General features: G+C 43.3%; 1 protein-coding gene across 1 annotated transcript in view; it reads left to right on the top strand.

Moving 5' to 3' along the window:
* LIMCH1 (LIM and calponin homology domains 1) overlaps positions 1-16,058 on the top strand; it is a 204,773-nt gene extending 188,715 nt beyond the window's left edge. Inside the window, exons 26-34 of the mRNA XM_066632917.1 lie at positions 191-283; positions 765-869; positions 1,843-1,979; positions 2,834-2,952; positions 3,919-4,036; positions 5,100-5,177; positions 6,948-7,056; positions 7,935-8,037; positions 10,047-16,058. Of these exons, the coding sequence (XP_066489014.1) occupies positions 191-283; positions 765-869; positions 1,843-1,979; positions 2,834-2,952; positions 3,919-4,036; positions 5,100-5,177; positions 6,948-7,056; positions 7,935-8,037; positions 10,047-10,072 (888 nt within the window). The 3' untranslated portion in view covers positions 10,073-16,058. The remainder of the gene's footprint in view (positions 1-190; positions 284-764; positions 870-1,842; positions 1,980-2,833; positions 2,953-3,918; positions 4,037-5,099; positions 5,178-6,947; positions 7,057-7,934; positions 8,038-10,046) is intronic.
* Positions 16,059-20,327: the final 4,269 nt, after the last annotated feature.

Below are 20,327 nucleotides of genomic sequence, written 5' to 3'. Positions count from 1 at the left end.
GTTCCTCCCACCGGGAATGGCTTGGAAGGGGAGGGGGAGGAGCCGCGTGCACACTGCGTTGAGGCTTCCACCAAAACTTAGTGCTTTGCACCCCCTCTAGCTACCTCACTAAACCACAACATTTGGGGGGGAGGGTAGTTGGAGGCAGGAGCCTAAAGGAACTTAAAAATTGTTTTGGAATTCTCTACAGGAAAGGTATCAAAAAAAGCAGGACAAGTTGAAGGAAGAATGGCAGAGAGCCCAAAAAGAAGTTGAAGAGGAGGAACGGAGATACTACGAGGAGGTAGATTAAGGGGCTAATAGAGACCAGGAAGTACAATTGTGCTGTGCTTGTTAATAGAGCAGGTTAATATAAAAAATATCAATAGATTCATATAGCTAACATATATATTATCCCTCTTGTGCCTGTTTTTAGTGCCAGAAGATTATTTTATTCAGTTGGTACCCTGAAGGGTAAGAGGATCCCAGGTGCCACATACCCTTTCTCAGAGCTTTGCCAGCTGTGTTCCTGTCATAGTGCTGCAAAGCTGCTGCGGATGTATCTGGCTCAGGAAGGGGGTTTGGGATCTGGCATGCCTACCTTGTCCTGTGAGAGATGGGTTTTTCTAAGATCCTGCTCCAGGGAAGAAACTCTGTTGCATCTGAAAATAGCAGATTTGAATAAAACCTTGCTCTGATTTCTAATCATGGATTTATGGGACTGGCTTTTATGCTCCTAAGATTTTTACAGTGGTGTTCTGTTAAAAGCTTTCCTCCTTGTTTAGGAACGCAAGATAATTGAGGATACTGTGGTTCCATTCACGGTTACTTCAAACTCTGCAGAACCCTTGTCTGCATCTTCCTCTGTGACAGATGGAAATGGAACTGTGGTGAGTTCACAGATGCAACTGTAGAGTAAAAGAGAAGTTGACAAAAAGAAGGCTGTTAATGCAACCGTTTTTTAGAATATTGAGGGTTTTTTTTAAAACCTAGTAGATTCTAGGAATAATCAGTAAGGCAGTTTTGTTTCACAAGCTCTGCATTAGTTCTCAATGCTCTGCTCAGTTCAGGTACTTTGTCCTGAATGAGTGGAATGTGCAGTGGAGCAGGTGCTCTGTATTGTGTTAACTTTTTTTTTTTTTAAATGAAAGAAGGTCAATAGTGTAGCAATGATGACTCTGGACCCAATCCTATCCAATTTTCCAGTGCCGGTACAACTGCAATGCAGCCCCAAGGCAAGGGAATAAATGTTCCCTTACCTTGTGGAGGCCTCTGTAACTATCCTCCCACCACATGTTATAGCACCACATCCCGTTGGCACTTCTACACTAGGGCTGGAAAGTTGGATAGGATTTGGCCCTCAGTTGGTACTTCATATGCATAACCATAGTGCATGCTGGGTCAATGCAGCCCATTTTCTCCCAACCTTCAGCCAGCTTGGAGCCTGCTACTTCTGATGGGTGAATCAAGCAGGGCCAGCCTTAGGACCCACGGGGCCCAATGAAAAACATTTTTGTGGAGGGGGGGCACCTCTGCAGGGCCCCCCTTACCAGGAAGAGCGGCAGCGGCAAAGCACTCAGCAGGGGCATTGCCGGCAAATGCTTCTGCAGGGAATGTCATGCTAATCAGAGCCAGGGGTGGGTGGAAGGGTGAACCTTCCTGTAGCAATGCTCCACTCACCATGCACTCCCAGCATGGAAAATTCCATGGCATCAGTTACAAAGCAACGTGCCAGCCACCCCACTGCAGAGCCCCTCTGGGTGCAGGACCCAATTTGGCGAGATTGGTCAAATTGCCCTAAAGGCCAGCCCTGAGTCAAGGTCCAGACAGTGCGTATAACCTCTATCTCTGTGTTTTTGACAGAACATGGTAGATGTAAGCAACTCAAAAGAGGAGGAGAAACAAAAGGAAGATAGAACGCTGAAGAAATTGTTCTGTGAGCAGGATGATGCATCCTTTTCAAAATGCAAGGAATATGAACCATGGAAGGAAAAAATGAGGTCTGTATAAGGCATAACATTTTGTGGGGCATGTCTGCGCAGGAATTTCTTCCATGAGGAGATAGGCATCATGAACCTGAGCTCTCAGCCAGCAGGGAAGATGCAAAAGTTCTGTTTTGGATAGGATTAAGTGCAGAAGTGGGAGGAGTAATAATGCTTCTCTTTCAGCATCATCATCCTATCCAAAGCTGTTTGAGGGGGAGTTCACACATTCATATTACTCACTCAAGGATTTGATGATATTGAATTTAGCTTTCTTGTGTGAAAGAGCTGACGCCAGACCCAAGAACAAACAGAGTTTTCATATTACTTTGGAGCCCAATCCTGTCCATTCCCTCCACTCCGCCAATGCGGCAGAGCCAAAAAGGCTACTGCTGCATCCTGAGGGGAAGGGGCCGTAATGGACATCACCAGGTAAGGGAACATGTGTTCCCTTACTTGGGGTAAGCCTCTGCAGTGTTGAGAGGTAAACTTGGACCTGCGCTAGCTAATTTGCTGTTTCAGGTCCATGTGGACCTGCGTCACAGGATTGGATCCAGGAAGGGGGCTAGGATTTGGTGGCTGCTGCTACCACCAAACCTGCCTCCTTTGCAAAGCAAATCCCCCTTTCCTCCACCCGCATCACCACCTCCGATACTACTGTTCTGCGTAGTATTGCTAGCATGTTTGTCACTGATTGGATGAAGAGGGCAGCTGATCCGACCCGTTTCCCAAAATTAGAGCTCTCTGTACCTGCCCCAGATACCACCCATAGACGTCTTTGGCATAATCAAGTAAAATTTGAAAATGACACTATTAAGCAATTTGATATTTTGAGTACATTTCTTTGCAAAAATGCATTTTCTGTTTTTCAGCACTGTAAATAAAGTAGGATATCTAGAAACCAGTAAGCAGAAGGAAAATGAGCAAGATCAGACAGCGTCCATACCAGAATACATGCCACCAGTGGGAATGACTTTGCCATTATATCAGAGTATGTGAGACTTTTCAAAACTCTGTTATAAACTGAAACTGCACTGTCTGTCTTTTTTAGTTACTCATCCTGCATTGAACAGAGAACCAACTGTTCTAGCATGACACATCTGGTTACATCTGGAGAGAGATTTAGAGAATGCAAAAACTTGACTTTGTTCTGAACCTTTGTTTTCACATTCTTAAAATGAACGTTAAAATCAAATTGGTTGCAGTAGCAATTCAGGTTTCTGAGATGCTTTTGACATTTAACTGTGATCAGCTAATAACTATTGACGTTGATTATAGTATGTGCCTATTGCTATATGGCAAATTCCAAAGAATTATGTCACAATAATACATTGTTTTGTGGCTGTCTACTTCTCTGAGTGATTTGAAGTTTCAGGGCAGCCTCTGTGTGGGTTGATTTCTTGGTGAGTACTGGAGACTGATGGTGCTTTTGTTATATTAAATTATAAATTTGTAAGTAAGTTGAGTGGGGGGGAGGGGACTGTGATGCAAGCACCTAGATGTACTGGTAGTCTATAAATCACCGTCAGTTCACCAAAAACGAACAACATGCATTAGAACCCCCACCCAAGGCTGCCCTGCTTCTTGTCCACCAGCTGCAAAATTCAGATTTTTATCTTTGTCAGCAGCATTCAAACTATCAAACTGTCTCTACCGGAACAAGTGAGTTCTTTCTGTCTCCACCCAAACAACGGAGTGTGTCCATTCGCTAGTAACTACCAGCCATCAATACTTACTTAAGCTAGCATCTTCTAGCTGTTGATACAGCTGAGGAAGCATCTTTTAGCTTTAACTAAACAAAGACTCCGGAAAAGGCATATGTTTATGGCATACCATTTTAGACGTTTTATGACTTTGGTTTCTTACTTTTTTTACGATGTTGTGTTTAAAGATATTTCTGTATTAAATGACTATTTAACATGCAAGCATTTGCTTACTTTGAATTTTTTCTCTCCAGATATGCCACAAAATCAGCAATTAACTAAACAGAGCCCACGTGCCTCAGATGTAAGACAGAAAACCGCACAGTTGGAGCATAATTTAAGTCCTGCTGCCATTTCCACACGAGAAACTAGGTAGTAACAGAGGCTTGCTTGCTGGCTACCTTACATTAATCTGCACTTCAAGAGAATGTATTATAAGTTATGACCCACAGTTCCTTCAGATAGGGAGGAGGAAATCTTATGACCCTGTCCAAGGTGCATTCTGAGCAAGAGCAGGTAGTGGGCCACCCCAAGCAAAAGGAGTATGATATCTGACAGGTAGTCTGTGCAAATCACACGTTTTGTGCTAATAACATTCTTGTACATTTTTACTTCAGATGGCATATGAGATATTGTGAGATTGAAGGCCCCCTCCCCCATAATTTTACAATCTCCCTGTGTATAGCAGGCAAAATGTCAGAGAGAAGAGTTCCCATCTAGCCTTCTCCCTAAAAGGATTGTTCTGAATGTGTCGGGAGGCTTTTAGATGAAAGTCCATTCCAGGGTGCTATTTTCCCCCAGGTAGTGTTTGAAAAAGTGCAGTCCAAAATAATTTTACCATGAGATTTGTGGTTTGCATAGACTAGGCCCAGCTGTGCCTCTGGAATCAGAAACTGGGGTCTCCTAGGACTAGAGACTGAACCCTGATACCCAAGGCTGGCCCATTCATGAAGCCAATTGAAGCAGTCACCTTAGGCAGCAGATTAGTAGGGGGGGAACAGATTAGCTGATTCATTTCTGTCTGGCTACTTGCCTCCATTCCTGCTCCTTCTTCCACCACCTGGATTGGAAAAGAAGAAGGGGAAAAGAGAGGAAGAGGAAAAGTGGAGAGGAGTGCTGAGTTGAAGAGTGAAGGGGATTGAAGTGAGAGGATTGAAGAGTGAGGGGAGCAGGGGCTGACCTATCATGAAGTGGGGCGCAGCATTTGGCATGCCACCTTCAGCCGTTAGGAAGTCTTGGGTCATCCCTGCTGATATCTGCCAACATACTGGCCCTCAAGAGTTGTGCCAGCTGCAGTATACATTCTCAGGTGTCAGAATATGAGGATCTAAGCAAGGGCCTGTTCTGTTAAGGTTCCTTCCTGCTCTCAGCCTGAAGGAGGTGATGCTTCCACTTTTAAAGTTTCATAGCAATTCTTTTTTGTTTTGTACTTCAGGGTAGGCTGTCAAGAGAACTTCAGAAGTGGGCCACCATCACCATCTTCTCATACAGTTCAAAGCCAGTCACCCAACAGGTATAGAGGGCCAATAAGGAATTTTGCCTGATCATCTGCTTCACAAAGTTATAATTTCAACCCATACTCTCATATGGTGAAACACACTTGAATATTTTTAAATGAGCCGGTTTTGCAGATAATGGGAGATTTCCCCAATGCTATATTTGAGAAGTGGAAGATGTATTGAACTTGTGGAAGGTGATTGACTTAACAGTCCAGTTGACCTGTAGCCTCCATAAATACAGAGCATATACATATAATGTTTATGTTCAGTAAACTCAGAGAGAAAATTTGATCTTTGTAGTCAGTTTGTGTGGGTGCTTCAGCCACACTGATTCTCTGCCAGGCAGCTCAGCTGACAAAATTCACTTGTGAAACCACAGTGAAATCACTATGTTGCAATTTGCTTATTGTCCACAAGGGGGTGCTCTGGTGAAACAAAGGACTGGTAGCTGACCATAGCATTTGTGCAGTTGTAGCTTTTCTCTGCTCAGTGGCTAGCTGTGGGCATCCTGGCCTTTTTCAGACAGGTTGTAAGAAGGACAGTTGAGTTGCCCTTTTCTGTCCCAAGCCTTCCATTGCTGCATTGCTGCCTTTCCTCTGCCCAAAGGAAAGTGCAACAGAACAAACTGTGGTAGCCCTGTTGGTATCAATTCAGCAGTTTCTTTTTGGAGGGACCTGAGGGGTTGCAGAAGGAATGGAGGTCCTTGCAAGCCTTGTGGCGTTCTGAATACAGGTATTTGGATCCCACACTAAATTGGGATCCCCAGAAAGCAGAGCACATTCAGAAGGTGCAGATGGGGTTCTGCAGTCAGAAACCTTCAGTGGCACTGCCTAGAGGTGTTAATGGGTTGAATCCATGGACAGTGTCAGCCCCCTGGATTGCTCTGTGGCCCTACAGCCCACTGAGAGCTGCCACTTACGGTACCTTTAGAACTCTGACATAGATGCAGATACACACCCAGAGCATCTTACAGCGTCTTATAGGAGTGCACATGTGTAGAAATTGCCACGTCTCCCTTTCAAGTGCATGTTAAGTGGTCAGCAAAGAAGGATCAGGACCCAGCTTGCATTCCTTTTTAAATGGCAGCATGGGAATTTCTCTGTATGTGTGTGCATTTCAGAACCGACTTGCTATGTGGGCAATTTGTATTCTGGCACACATAGAAGCACCAAGGGTATCACGGGAAGGGGTGCTGGGAGCTAGTCAGTGACAAACTGCATTGCTTTGTTATGGGGTGCCCCCAGCCAAGGTAGTGCCAAATTCTTGTCCTGCCAGTGTGTGCATGAGTGCCAGTACCCACCAGTCCCCCTGTGCCAGTGCTAGACCCCCCCTCCACTCGAGACAGCATCCACCACCCTTGTCCTCCTGCAACACCACTTTTTCCAAACTGGTGGCAGCAGAGTCACTCTCAAAATGCTCCCCTCCAGCCATTTAGATAAAGTGGCCCTGGAGGTACACCCCCCTCCCTGCAAGAGAGCAAGTAAGAAGAGAATGAGGTGGTGGCTGGCACCTGGCAGGTGGACCTGGGATGTGGGAGGGTGTCCGTTTGTCTTCACCCCCAACCCACCACTTGAACCAAGTGCTTTGGTCAACCTCATGGCTAGATTAAATCACATCATCCTGGCATTTTCAGTGCCGTGTTTTCAGTGGGGATTGTTCTTGTACATTGAAGATGCTCAGCTAGGACTCAGGGTATCTCACCACAGAGCTCATTCCCCCATCTGGTGCCTTATGGATTAGCCAAAGCAACACTCAGTTTTTTAAAATGGGTTTTGTCATTTTAGGTCGATCAGTGGAAAGAAGCTCTGCTCTAGCTGTGGACACCCTCTTGGGAAAGGAGCTGCCATGATTATCGAAACACTTGGTCTTTATTTCCATATTCAGTGCTTCAGGGTATGGCTTCTTAAATACTTTGCCTTCTTGACTATAGGTTGTCCTGTGTGTTGCCTTATCCCTGTGGCAAAACACCAGTCCTCACCACTGCTGGAATGTCAGTTTTACTTCTTCCCCTTCTCATTCTTATTTTTACCATTCACCTTTCACCCCTTGGCCTGTCTTAAAGGCCTTGTCCTGCAACATTTTTTGTACTTAATATGGGGTCATGGTACAAACTGCACACCAAGCATAAGAATTGTCTGTATAATTTGAGCTCCATTTCACTGTGAGTGGTGTGAGTGGTACATATGAGTGTTGATCAGGCCTTCATGTATATTTTCTGAATGGAATGGGGTAAAAATGTATGCATGCTTTCTAGAGGTATTAGGCTGACCTCTGTTAGAAACAGAGAATGTTAAAGTAGTAGAAAGACTGTTGGACTTCAACACTGGGTAGGGACCAATGTCTTTTGACAATGTCATTCATCTTTTTGTCCAAGTCAAGAGAACCCCCTGGGGGCTGGGGGGCAAATGGTGTATTTGCATCGCTGGCTTAAAGTGCCATTCTGTGTCCCCAAGGAGTTGTGGGAACTGTTGTATGAGGCAGTAGCGTAGCTACAGGGGGAACGCACAGTAAGTACGGCAGGCACCGCAACATACTGTGTAACTGGCCGGTCCCACTTGCTGTCGGACCTATTCTGGACAGTGATGGCAACGATGGATAGGGACATCTAAGAAAATTCTTAGTGCCGTTGCCAAAGTGCAATACCCAAGGTTGTTTGGGGGCCCCCCTGTGACGCTAAGCTGGTATAAAAACAATACAGTATATATTTATGGTGTAGATGTGCCTTGACTATTGTTTAAGCCTTACTACGTTCACTCTTTGTCGACAAATAGTGTGGAATTTGTAAGGTACAGCTTGGAGATGCAGCAAGCGGAACAGATGTCCGGATTAGAAATGGTCTTCTCAACTGCAATGATTGTTACATTAGATCCAGAAGTAAGTACCACTTTCTAAATTTTGATATTTATCGTGTTTTGTTTTGTTGTATTTCCTTCATTCCTCACTGCATCTTAGGTCAGCATTGAAAATATGTTCATAAAACGTAGTATTACACAAAAGCTTCTGCTGATCTACCTGCTCATGTATATTTATCTGCCCACGCCAGTGTAAATCATTTGTGACTCATAAACTGCTTGGGGCAAAAAACTCACAACTAAGGGAAAGGTCCATTCAAAGTTTACACTTTCAAGTCTTATTCATTTTTGCTGGAGAACACATTCTTAAACTTTAAGAACTTGCTTAAACCCATTTCTGCCCAGCCCACAGGTGTACATGTTTGATCCCTGTTGCATATATGTTACATTGGGCAGAAATGGCTTAACTTTCTCATTGAAAAAGTTGCAACTTAAGAGTGCTTAATTTTTGCTTGACCATGTGGCACAGCTATGAAAGAGCAAAGCTGTCCATGGCTTGTGATATATGGCTAACAGAAGGAACCACAGCAAACATGCCCCTACTACTATATGGGAACAAAAATCTAAATAGGTAAAGAAGCAGCAAAAAATCCTAAGAAATTGAGTTTGGGGCTTGAGAAAACATTTCCACACATCCAGAGGCAGAGGGTGCTGTTGTTCAGCTTCTCACTCAGTTTGCACATTTTTTCCGTTTTTTGAAGATGCTTATATTGTCAGGTACTGTCCTAATCTGAAATGAATCAAAAAGTAGATGTCTTTCAGTCTGTAGGCTTAGAGAGCAATCCAAAGGCACTCTTGGGCCAGCGCAAGTCCCCTGCGCTGGTCCACAGGTGTAGCAGCTAAGCCCATTTTGCACCACGGAGAGGCGGAAGACTGGCACATGGAGGTTCATCAGCCTGTGGAGGCCAGATCCAACCTCCACAGTGCTAGCAGATGAGTAGGTTTGTGCTGGCCTGCCTCGGCCAGGGTGAGGGTCTGTGGAGGGCGGGGGAGGGCGTTCTGGGGAGGGTGGGCAGTGGGTGGGCTGGTGAATGGACTGGGAGGTCTGGGAGGGGGGTGTTTCCAGAATCTGATACTTGGCCAAATCCTAACCCTCTTCCCAGGCAGCCTGGTTTAACACCAGGCTGCTCAGATCTGCGCCACCTATTTAGGTGGCGCAGATCTGAGTAGCCCCATTTGGCTCACTGCCGCATTACTTGGGGTAAGGGGAATTACTTCCTTTTGCCCCGGGTTGTGCTGCAGCCAGCCCCAATCCTGCTCTGGATGCAGCGCAGGCCAGCCAGCCTTCCTGCTCCAGTGCAGGTTGGGATTGGCCTGCCCAGAGACTGAAAGTGGGTTTTCACATGATCTATGGCATGCTAATTACTTGAGAAAATCAGAAAATGTGACATTTTAATTTGGGGAATATGAAAATTATCTTGTACTTGTGGGTTAGCATGTCAGCTAACAATTTTCTTCTGCAAACCGGACAAGGGTGCTTGCAATTAAAAAAAAAAAAAAAAACAATTTCAAAAACTTTTCATGAGCCACCAAAAATCAGCTTGCTTGTGACCCACACAGTTTGGGAAGCGCTCCCTTAAGGGATCCTGAGAAATCAACTCTTGCTTTGTGCATTTAAAACACATGGTGGGCATGTCAAGACCACACAAGAGTAAAATCAGATCAACCTTGCTCTATAGCTCAGTGATAGGTAGGCATACATCTTCTATCCTTCCCTGTTGCTTTCCCCTTCTTTTTTATGCCATTGTGTTTATAGGAAAATATATTGTGGTACACTGTTTAAGAGATGCTGCTGAATTAAGGGTGCCTTGCACAATCTCAAACACCTTCATTCAATTTACCCAGACCTGAAAGCCAAATCGTAGCCCGGTTTATACATTACCTTCATTTGTTTGCTGTGTGCATTTGCTGCGCAGTCAGGGTTCCTGATCACATGGAAAAGCCTATGCGCATACAGCCGTTGTGTTTGTTCTGGTGCAACAAAGGAATTGGTGGCTTTCAAGCATTCTCTCCATTTTTGTTTTAATATAGCCGCTGGTCAGCCGACGACTTTGTGATGCGGATGCCCTGCCTTGCATACCGCAGCATTCTGCAAGAAGGAATGTCACCCTTGTGTTCCTGGGGTTGCTTCTGGACAATCACTTGTAAGAGCTTCTACCCTTGGACTTCATAGCTCTCATCTCATCTTGAAAGGCTGACTTAAGAGGCTGCATCGACTGCTTTCCAATGCAATACATATAATTTTCCTTCCTTAATTCACTTACATTACGTGTATGGAGTGCATCTCTGGACGTTTAGCTCTGCACCCTCCCGTGAGAGCGTGTTCCACATTGTCAGTCATGTTTGGTTTCAGAGGCTGCTCTTTTGAAAGTAGCAAGGAAATAAAGATGCAATAAACCTGTTCTGTTGTAATATGACTAGGAACTGAGAATTTTAAGTTTACACAACCTTTGTAGATGTTCTATAATATGCCAACTTATTAATCCAATTAGTTGCACTTGGGGGGGGAGATTAAGCAGGCAGCATTTTCTGCTTATGACTGAAGTGGTAACTTTTTGTACACAAATATACTAGTTTGATAAAAAAAAATATATATACTGTAATTCTGGAACATTTTACTATTTTACCTTCAGTGGAGGGTAGGAATTCTATAAATTATTTCTCCTTTAGTCATGCAACTTGTGTGTGCATAAAATAATACTCCTTAAAATAACAAATTGTTTTACCAAATACAGCTGTTTTCGCTAAACTTAACAATAATGTGTGCATTCAGCAGTTGTGAAGCAGTTGCAGGAATAAAATAGGGAGGGCGAAGTGGAAGCTTGTGAGCTGGATCCAACCCTGGGGCAACTTCCTTGACCCCCGTGACCATATCTAATTCAAATCAGGAAGTGCTTAAAAGTTTACCCAAAATTTCATTTACAAGGACAAGAAAAAGAAAGTTTTCAAGTTTTCAACCGGGAAATACCCCAGATGAAAGCTGCATTTCTTTGGAATTGGTTTTAGTGACTCAGCAGTGTCTCAGTGCATCTGTAATGGCAAAACCCTTCTGATTGGCCAATTAGAAGCCAATTTACAATGGAGTCCAACCAATTGTTGTGAGGGGATCAAAATAAACATGTCTTCCCTTCCATGGTCATTGTCTGAAGAACAGAATTCCATCTGGGAATGCAGAAGTTGGCAACTCTGAAATAATGAACAGGAAATCCTACCCATGCATTACATATTGCAGGAGCTCCCTAAAGCATGCCTGGTGCAACTCCATATTAAAGGCTGCTCTTTAACATTTGCAGTGATGGGGAATGAGCCACATGTGCAGGAAGCTGTCCTCCTGATTATGGGGTAGATCCTGTGCATGCTTGGGAACCCTGTGGAGTTTTGGACTGGAGGCTCTTGTTATTCAATTATTGTTATAATTGTTATTCTGAAGACAGTGGGCACATTTAAAATTGCATGGTCAAGATTTTGGCTGATTGGTACAACTTAAAGGACTACCTGTTTATTTTTTGTGTCCTGTTTTCAGTAAAGTTGCTATATATGGGATCATTTGCATATCGTATTTATCTTCTGTGCTGCCCCCTTGATATTACACATACCGAACTCAAGCAAATAAGCAGGCCCTCAAAAGGGCCCGTATGAATATATGATACTAATTATATGATTTAGGCTGAGACCCTGAGCACACGTATTTGGAAATTATTATTATTATTAACAGTATTTATATACTGCTTTTCAACAAAAAGTTCCCAAAGTGGTTTACAGAAAAAAAATCAAATAACTAATGGCTCCCTGTCCCAAAAGGGCTCACAATCTAAAAAAATGAGCTCAGTAGAAGCTAATGGGATCTATTCCCAAGTAAACATGCTTATGGTTAGTATATAAAGAAGCTTGGGGTGAGATCACACATCCATATTCACAGGGCAAATGCAGTTATCACTTGATAACTTAGGTATGTAAAAAGGTATGTAAAAACCACCATGTGATGAGTCTCCACAGGCTATCGCCTCTTGTGCCCTTGGCCAAATTCTCAAAATTGGCACTGCGCTAGGAGCAGTTATGAGTTCGTGGAGGCAGTTTGAACATATAAACTGAGGACCACGCTACAAAAGATGCAGATTGCATGATGGGGGCATGCTTTTCTTTTAAAATGGAACCAGCTGCAACCTGGGACCCTGATCTGGATTAGGACTGAAAAGTGTTTTTGTTTTAGAGTTGATCAGGACCCTTGTGGCTGTTGTTTGCCCCAGGAGATAGCAATGGGAGTTGTCCTCCTGGAGCAAAGAGCCCCAGGGGTCTGATCCTGATTGCAAATGTGGCAGGGCACATTAAAAACCCCTGATCTAGATTAGGCCCCGTGTGCCTATCTACTTGAATTAGCCACACAATCCACAGGTTGTCGAGTTTTGCTTTATATCATCCTACTGTGGTCATAAATTCCAATCCTTACACTACCTGCTTAGCAGTATGGTTCTCATGTTTCCATGATTGCTTCCTGCACTACTCTGGTCTGGTATACACACATGTAATGAGGAGACCATGCATGCATATTATGTGTTTATTTCCCACGTTGGTGCCAACTCATCTGAAGCCAATAGTGTTGGTGTGGGAGGTAACCACATATACCCTGCCATACAGCCTCCCCTGTTACATCTATCACTGATGTGGCACGGGAATTATTCAGCCACGAGGAAGCAGCAGCAACCACACCATTAAAAGAACAGAAGAACCAGCCCTCTGACTGACTGATGACAATGAGAGCTTTTCGATGCATAAGAATTGGAAGATCAGGCCAAAAATGTTGAATCTTGATTTCAGCATATTCAGTTCAAATGCACTGTGTGGGTTTCTGTTTGACATTATTTCTGTCCTCTTAGTTTGCTACAGCAGCTGCAGGAGCTGAGCCTGGCTATTGGAGGCAGCTTTGAGATTTAGTTGACTTGCTGCAGTAGTACAGGAGGGGCTTGTGAGTACCTATTACGTGGTAAATTCAGCAAGCTGATAAAAAGTGATATGAAAACGGATGTGATTAGCACCTGAGGATGATCATTAAAAGAAAAACATATTCATGCTGCCTCAAGAATATAAAACAAACTTTTAACGGAGATTTCTCATTGTACATGATTATATGTACACTTCAGTTGTCTCTTGATGTGTTAGCAAAAATAGTAGACATTTCTTAGGTAAGCAATAAATATTTTCTAAGAGTTGCACAGCTAGTACCTATTTATTTTTCTGCCCAAGCAGATCTTGGCATATGGTTCCATACTTGTGTGCAGAAAATGTCTCCTTTATCACTCCTAACCATTTGTACACTCTTGTTGGTTTTAAATTGTATTGCTGTCTGATAGGAAGGTTTACATTTTGTTAAAATGGTGCCTTAGAAATTACAAAACTGTTGCACAGTCACTAGTGACGTACGGATGTTATATATATATATATATATATATATATATATATATATATATATATATATATATATATATATATATTCAGTTCCCAAGATCAGAGATTGGTAGGGGTTCTAAAGGCTAAGGAAATGTGTGCGGAACATACAGTTGAGTCCCATATTATGTTTTGTTGATGATTACACAGTTCATGTTGTAATACCTCCCTGCAGAACAAGAAATGTACAATATGAAAACAAAAACCACAGTAAGTTTTTTGTAAGGACCTCCCCCCCTCCCCCATTGATTTATCCCCATTACAGTAAAGCAGAAATTCCCAAACTATATGCTTGGGCACAATAATGTATTGTAAAAAATAAATAGATGAAATAATGAAAGATTGCCTCATCTGAAGGCCACGGGAGGATGTTAACCATGTCTCTGGATGATTTGCTGCTCTGGCCAATCAGCTTAATTAGGAGGCAAATAATTCTGTTATGTCTCTGCACTGGGTGTTACTGAATACAGAGACACAGAATTACCCACTTTCAGAGGCTGCTTGCATCTCTGCATGAGACACTGCGCTGGTCAGGAAGAGACCTAACTCCTGGTCAGTCAGGAGGCCTAAACAACTCACGTCTGACAGAAACACAAGAGAATGGGTCTCTTTGAGGGTTAATTCCTTTTGGCCTGTGAAAGTGAAGTATGGCTCTCATTTTAATTCAGATAACAAGTGTGCCTCAGAAGTTTGGGAAACACTAAGGGTATGAATACCGGGGTTGACATTCAGAACACGGTCTTGGTTTGTGGCTGCCTTGGGGGCTCAGCAAGAATGGAGTTCTCTACCTTGGGTGCTGCAGTTTCCAGGGGAAGGTCAAGAAACCTTTATCCCTGGAACACACGTGCTCAGCTTCACAAGTTAGCTTACAAATGGCACCTGTTCTGATCCCTGCCAGGTGGACCAGCAGGGATTGGAAGGTAGGAGGCAAAAGTAGTGAAATCGCACTTCCAGTCTCGGTAGGTGTAGCCACTTGGAAGTGCCAGCATCCTGTGTCTACACCTCCTGTCATTGTCATTCCAATGATCTGTACATTCTGATCAAGTACTGAAAGGTCTAGCTACTTTCTGTCTTAAAATGAAACAGGGCTAACAGTGCAATCCTAGGCATATCTATTCAAAAGACAGCCCCACTGAGTTTAATGGAGTTACTCCTTAGTTGTATTATAACCCAAAACAGACGGGCTGGGTCCAGTATAGCAGGAAGGAGGATTGTGGCATACATTATTACCTCTTAATTCAAGCAACATTGCTACAGGAGGACTCAACTCTAACATTGTTCTGAATTCCATGCAGATGCTGGAATGGTGTTTTCACCGAGTGTGCTTTTTGGAACATGTGGCTTTATTATGTGTCTCCACTGCCTAGTCTGCACACCATGTTGGTTGACTGCACATGGGAAGAGAACAGTTGCATAGCTGACCTGTGGATTTGTGCTAAGGCAGACGCACTTGTTACATACAGTATATGTTTAGGGTGCAGTCTGGCACATAATTGCTTAAGTACCCTTGACCTTGGTAGGTATTCCATGCACGTGCAAGATTGCAAATATTGGTTAGAATACAAAAAACTTACTCCGTGCTGGATTGTGGCCACTGCATACAGTAAAGCAGGAACTGCTGTAAAAGTCACTAAAATCAATAGAACTTGTACAAGAGCGCAAATGTGTTTGTGCATAGCACATGTTCCTTTCAGGGAGCGTGCAGAGAAGACTTAGCCTAGTGGATTGCAATTGTTGTGATTGCACATGTATGAAAGATGATTTAAAAAAAAAAAACAAACTTTATGTGCAGTTCCAAGTATCATGTAGATCTGATCCTGCTCTTATCAAAACTGAATTTAAAGTCCGGCCTATTTTCAAGAAAATATAATTGTATCCAGAATTCACAGAACTCACCAATCACACAACTTCTCCATTATGATTGATTAGTCACCAGCATAGAGATAAACGTGTGTGTGGTTTCTCCCCCCCTTCCCATTTATAATTGCCAACTCTTCCTCTTTATATTTCATTTCATATTATTATACAGGAGGTTCACTCATGCGTCAGCCATCTCGATTTCCAGCTCTGTTATATGTGCAACTTATCCGTTGTTTAAAAAGTCTTTTTTGGGAGGGCTAGGGTGGCAGGAAAATGAAGTTTCACTATTGTGCTGATTTGCAATGGTGTGTGATTTACTGTTGATGCGCCAATATAATAAATGTAATGCGTTGGGTTTTTTTAGATGTTCCAAAAAAAGGAAAAAAAATGTATTTAGTGTTTCATTTCTTTTAGAGAGCAGGCATAGCCATGTCATAATTATTTTTATATATTTCACTCTCAAGACTTCATAGTGGTTCTTATTCTTGTTACGTAGAGTTAATTCTGTATCCACTGTAGTTATCCATCTGTGATAGAAAAAAAGGTGAGCCAAAAGAGGGCTACTTTATATGCAAGACCACCAAAGGACAAGAGAGTCCTACTTGGATTAATGTTGACGTACACTAATCTCCATTGACGATATTTATTCTAAAATGCCTCTGAAAAGTAAGAAAATTGTCTAAAATGAAACAGCTTTTATAGTAAATGTTATGTTTATAAATAAAATATTGATTAAAACCAGTGCAGTTCAATTATTTTTGAACTTATAATTATTTTCTTGTGCTTAATAGTGTTCTGGGAAGCTTGTTAAAAAAAAATAATAATAAACTTGGTGTTGTGCAGTACCCAGAAGCTTTCTGATCAGGTACTGAAAGGTCTAGCTGCTTTCTGTCTTCGAATGAAACAGGGCTACCAAGGCAATCCTAGGCATGTCTACTCAGAAGACAGCCCCACTGAGTTTAATGGAGTTCCTCCTTAGTTGTATTACAGCCCAAATCCAAAGGGCTGGGTCCACCACTGGAACTAGCGTTCTGGCAGCAGACAACACTTTACAGTGTACTTTCCTTTCTCCTGAATCATCCTTGCATAACGCAAGCAAGGGAGCTTTCTAACTGCATTCCCAGAAATGTTAATGAATGTGGCTGTGATACCCAATATGCTTGCGTATTTTTTGAGTGCATTTTTGGATCTGGAACGTGTGATTGGATTAAAAAAACAAAATCTTTAATACTTGTCATCCCCCCCCCCCAAACTATGAGGACTCATCCCAAGGGAGAAGCTCCACATAGTAGGGCTTAAGGTTTGACGTTTTAGGTGCAGGGAGGTGCCTGAAATATAACAATAGAGACCAACATATAAGCTGCTCAGAAATTATTTTATTGGTGCTCCTTTCCACCAGAAAGTTTCTTCACTTTCCTTGGTGTCCCCTGAATCCTTCAAGGGGTTGCTGGCCATCTTCCATTTCTTGCATAGACCTTCTTCAAGGCAGGATGGGCCAACCCTGGAAGGCTTCCTGCCTGAAGAAGGAGCTTCCCTCAGGTCTCTTCCCTTCTCCCCAGGCACAGACAACCCTCTGCCCACCAGCCCAGCGGAGCTCTCTGGGTGCAGATGCCTCTCCACCTCTTCCTCCCTTGCCTTTTCACCACTTGGCCTGCAGCACCTCTTTCTTCCCCCACACTCTCTCATCTTCCCTCACCTTTTCCTTCATGTCCTTCTCATCCTCTCCTGGGCTGTTCCACCACTACTGCCAAGCTAGTCTCATCCTTTTCCCTTCCTCTGCTGACTTCGTTCTCCATCCCATTTTTGTTCCTCTTGCCACTGTTGCTTCTTTCACCGCTAGCTCTCCCACCCTGCCTTTTAAACTCTCCCACTCCTTTGCTGAGCCAATGCCACCAACAGTCTCTCTCTCCCAGCCCACGCATCTAGTGGTGATGTCATTGTCTCACTGTCAACCTTATAACAGTAGGACGCTTCTGCTTCTGGGGACTACTGGGGAGCTCATGTGGGGAGGTGGACATCACGCTACTCCTAACTAATCTTTTGTTTATTAAACTAACTCAATCTGCACATCTTTCAATATCCCCCAAAGGCACCAATGTTGGAGGTTTGAGCAATGTGCCAACTTACATATGTCAACTTACATATGTCAATGTAAGAAATGGGTTAAAAAGCTGTTGTAAATATTTAAAAATTCCTCTGTTTTAATGAGTTGTAAACCCAGAGATATGTAGAGAAAGCACAGATTTCAGCCTGCTCAATCAATAAATCTGAAACCCTGAATCCCACAAAATTATTTGGTGGGTATGAGAACCGGCTATCCAATAGTCCAAAACGGGATTATTTTAAACTAAACCTAGCTAAAAAGGCTGGCTAGCCGAATCTCCCTGGCGCTTGACAAAGTGTGGTGACAGCATGCATTAAATTAATGACAAAGGCTCCGGCTTTAAGACTACACCTGTCCTAGCTTTTAATGTAAAGGGCAATTTGAAGCCCCCAAATGGGTTCTTTGGAATTGGCTCCCAGAATGGAAGAACCATTAAGGAGGATTTTTTTTTTTGTAGTGCTGTTCTGTGAGCAATGCTTCTAGCAGAAAATTGGCTCCTTTTCCTTGGAAGCTGCACTGAGTTTTAATTGAATTTTGATGAGATGATGGATGTTGTACTTTATTCCAAGTCTATAGGCTAAATTAACAAGACTGTCTGCTTCGTTTTCTCTTTTAAAACTGGGACTGAGATGAGTTGCCACTAATTCTCTCATACAAAATATGATTAAGTATGTGAACTCAAACCTTAGAAGTTGAAAGTCATTTGAAACATATATGTTGATAACATCTTTGGATAAGAAACTTATCCTGCCCTCTGCTTGAAATGGAAAGAATTCTCATAGAACTCGTTCATTTCTGCTTCGTCCATCATTTCTCCCTTGGTCCATCTAGCTCAGTATGGTCAACGCCCCTTTCTTCAACCTTGGGGTCGCAAAGCCTCAGTTGTGGGGTCGTGGCAACTTAAAGGAATAAGAAAGGTTGAAGACCACTGGACTAGAGCACCACCAGATAAAGGGGAGACCTCTGATGTACCCGTTCAGGTGCCAGGAGATTTGTGTCCCAGTTAGGCTCAGGTTCTTAGCAATTGTGCTAAAATAGCTTTCACTAATGCCAGGTTTCATGGTAACTTTTTCTGTTCTCTCTAATAAGAATATTTTGTTACAGTGAATACTGCTGGGAGGAAGTAATGGGGTGGGGAGTGGGTGGCAACAGGGATGGGAGATAGGTTCCCAGGTGGTGGGGCAAGATTGACTGGGGCCCCAGTCTCATATGTTATTTATTGGGGTTGTGGCACAAAAAAAAGGTTGAAGGCCATTGGTCAACTCAACACTGACTGCATTTCAGGCGAAGGATTTTTCTAGTTTTACTGAAAGAGGCTGGGGGTTGAACCTGGGACCCTTGTAGGCAAAGCTTTTCCACTGGGCTCCAGCTCTTCCCCAATTTTATTCTGAGTAAGAATGGTTAGGTTAGAATGGGGCTGTTTCAAAACAAAACATACTCCAATGACTTTTTCAATTCTTTTGAGGGTATCAAAAATAAAACTGAAAGCAAACATGTTTCAAGTATACAAATGACACATAGATTGGCATGGATACCAACTGCATTCCAGGAAGCTAATGGTCCAATCCTACCCAACTTTCTCGTTCTGATGCAGCTGCAATGCAGCCCCAAGGTAAAGGAACATAAGAACAAAAGAAGAGCCCTGCTGGATCAGACTCAGGGCCCACCTAGGCCAGCTTTCTGTGTCTCACAGCTGCCCACCAGATGCTTCAGGGAGCGCACAAGGCCACAAGATACTTGCATCTCGCTGCCACTCCCCTGCACCTGGCATTTTATTTACCCTCACCCTTCCCACTAATGAAGGCACACATTCCCTTATGTTGAGGAGGCCTCCATTATTGACTCTCCCCCTTCTCCTAAGCAGCATGTGCTCCATTGGCTGCATCAGAGCTGGAACGGATTGGGCCCTTAAGATGCGCTAGGTTTCCAGTTGGCAAGGGGTATTTAGAATTATCACAGAAAATGCAACTGGTGTTACTTATCAATTGAAATAAATCCTACTTTGAACACTTTTCTGTGTCTACATATCACCTTGTTGGCATCCTTCAGTCTCGGAAGACTATGGTGTCACGCTCTGGATGGTGGTTCTGGAACAGAGTGTCCTCTCCAGTGCGCGAAGCCTGGGTAAAGTAGGTAGGGAGGATAGGCTGTTACCCATGCAGTAAATCCCCCCTCTCCACGTCGCTGAAATGGTCCAATGGAAAGGCAGAGGCCAATACAGTTGGTTCCAGCAGCATCGCAGGAGTTGCCAGAACGTGACTGTGTTCAGCCATGAACTGCTTCAGGGACTCTGGTTCCGGATTTTGCCTCGAGGTTGACTCCTGAAGCCTTTTCCATAACTGGATGTAGCCACAAGGCAGTGGAGGTTTGGGATCAGAGTTTTCCTTCTCTCAGATGAGCTGCCTTCCCAGGCTGACAAGTCCCATCTACCTGGTGGCTGTTTAGTCGCCTCCTACGACAAGTACAGCCAAACTGAGGGCCTATTCTTATCCCCAGCCCCCAGGGGAACTACATATCAATAAACTACATACTACATATCAATAAACTTTGAAAAAGCACATTTGAAAACACACACCTATCATTTTTCAAAGACGGAGTTCCAGTATCCGTTGAATATAATGTTTTAGGAGCCTCTACCGTACTACTCAGGGGAAAAATATAACTCTTATGCTATAGCACTATTGAGTGACCAGGGCTTCCTTTTAGCTATGGATACTGGAGTTCTGCTCTAGAACAACTGACACGTGTGCCTTGAGGTGCAACATGCCCTCCCCATCCAGTGAGTAGCAATATTTTATTGATTTACACATGCCTGTATAATGCTTGATAAAGCCCTGACTCCATTTTGTCTGAGGTGATGTTAAAGAATATGAACGCTCTTAACTGTTGTGTTGCATCTAAGACAA

Source organism: Tiliqua scincoides, chromosome 6, assembly GCF_035046505.1.
Source record: "Tiliqua scincoides isolate rTilSci1 chromosome 6, rTilSci1.hap2, whole genome shotgun sequence".
Lineage (NCBI taxonomy): Eukaryota > Metazoa > Chordata > Lepidosauria > Squamata > Scincidae > Tiliqua > Tiliqua scincoides.
Note: the sequence above shows the minus strand (reverse complement) of the source record. Positions and strands in the feature narration are given on the sequence as shown.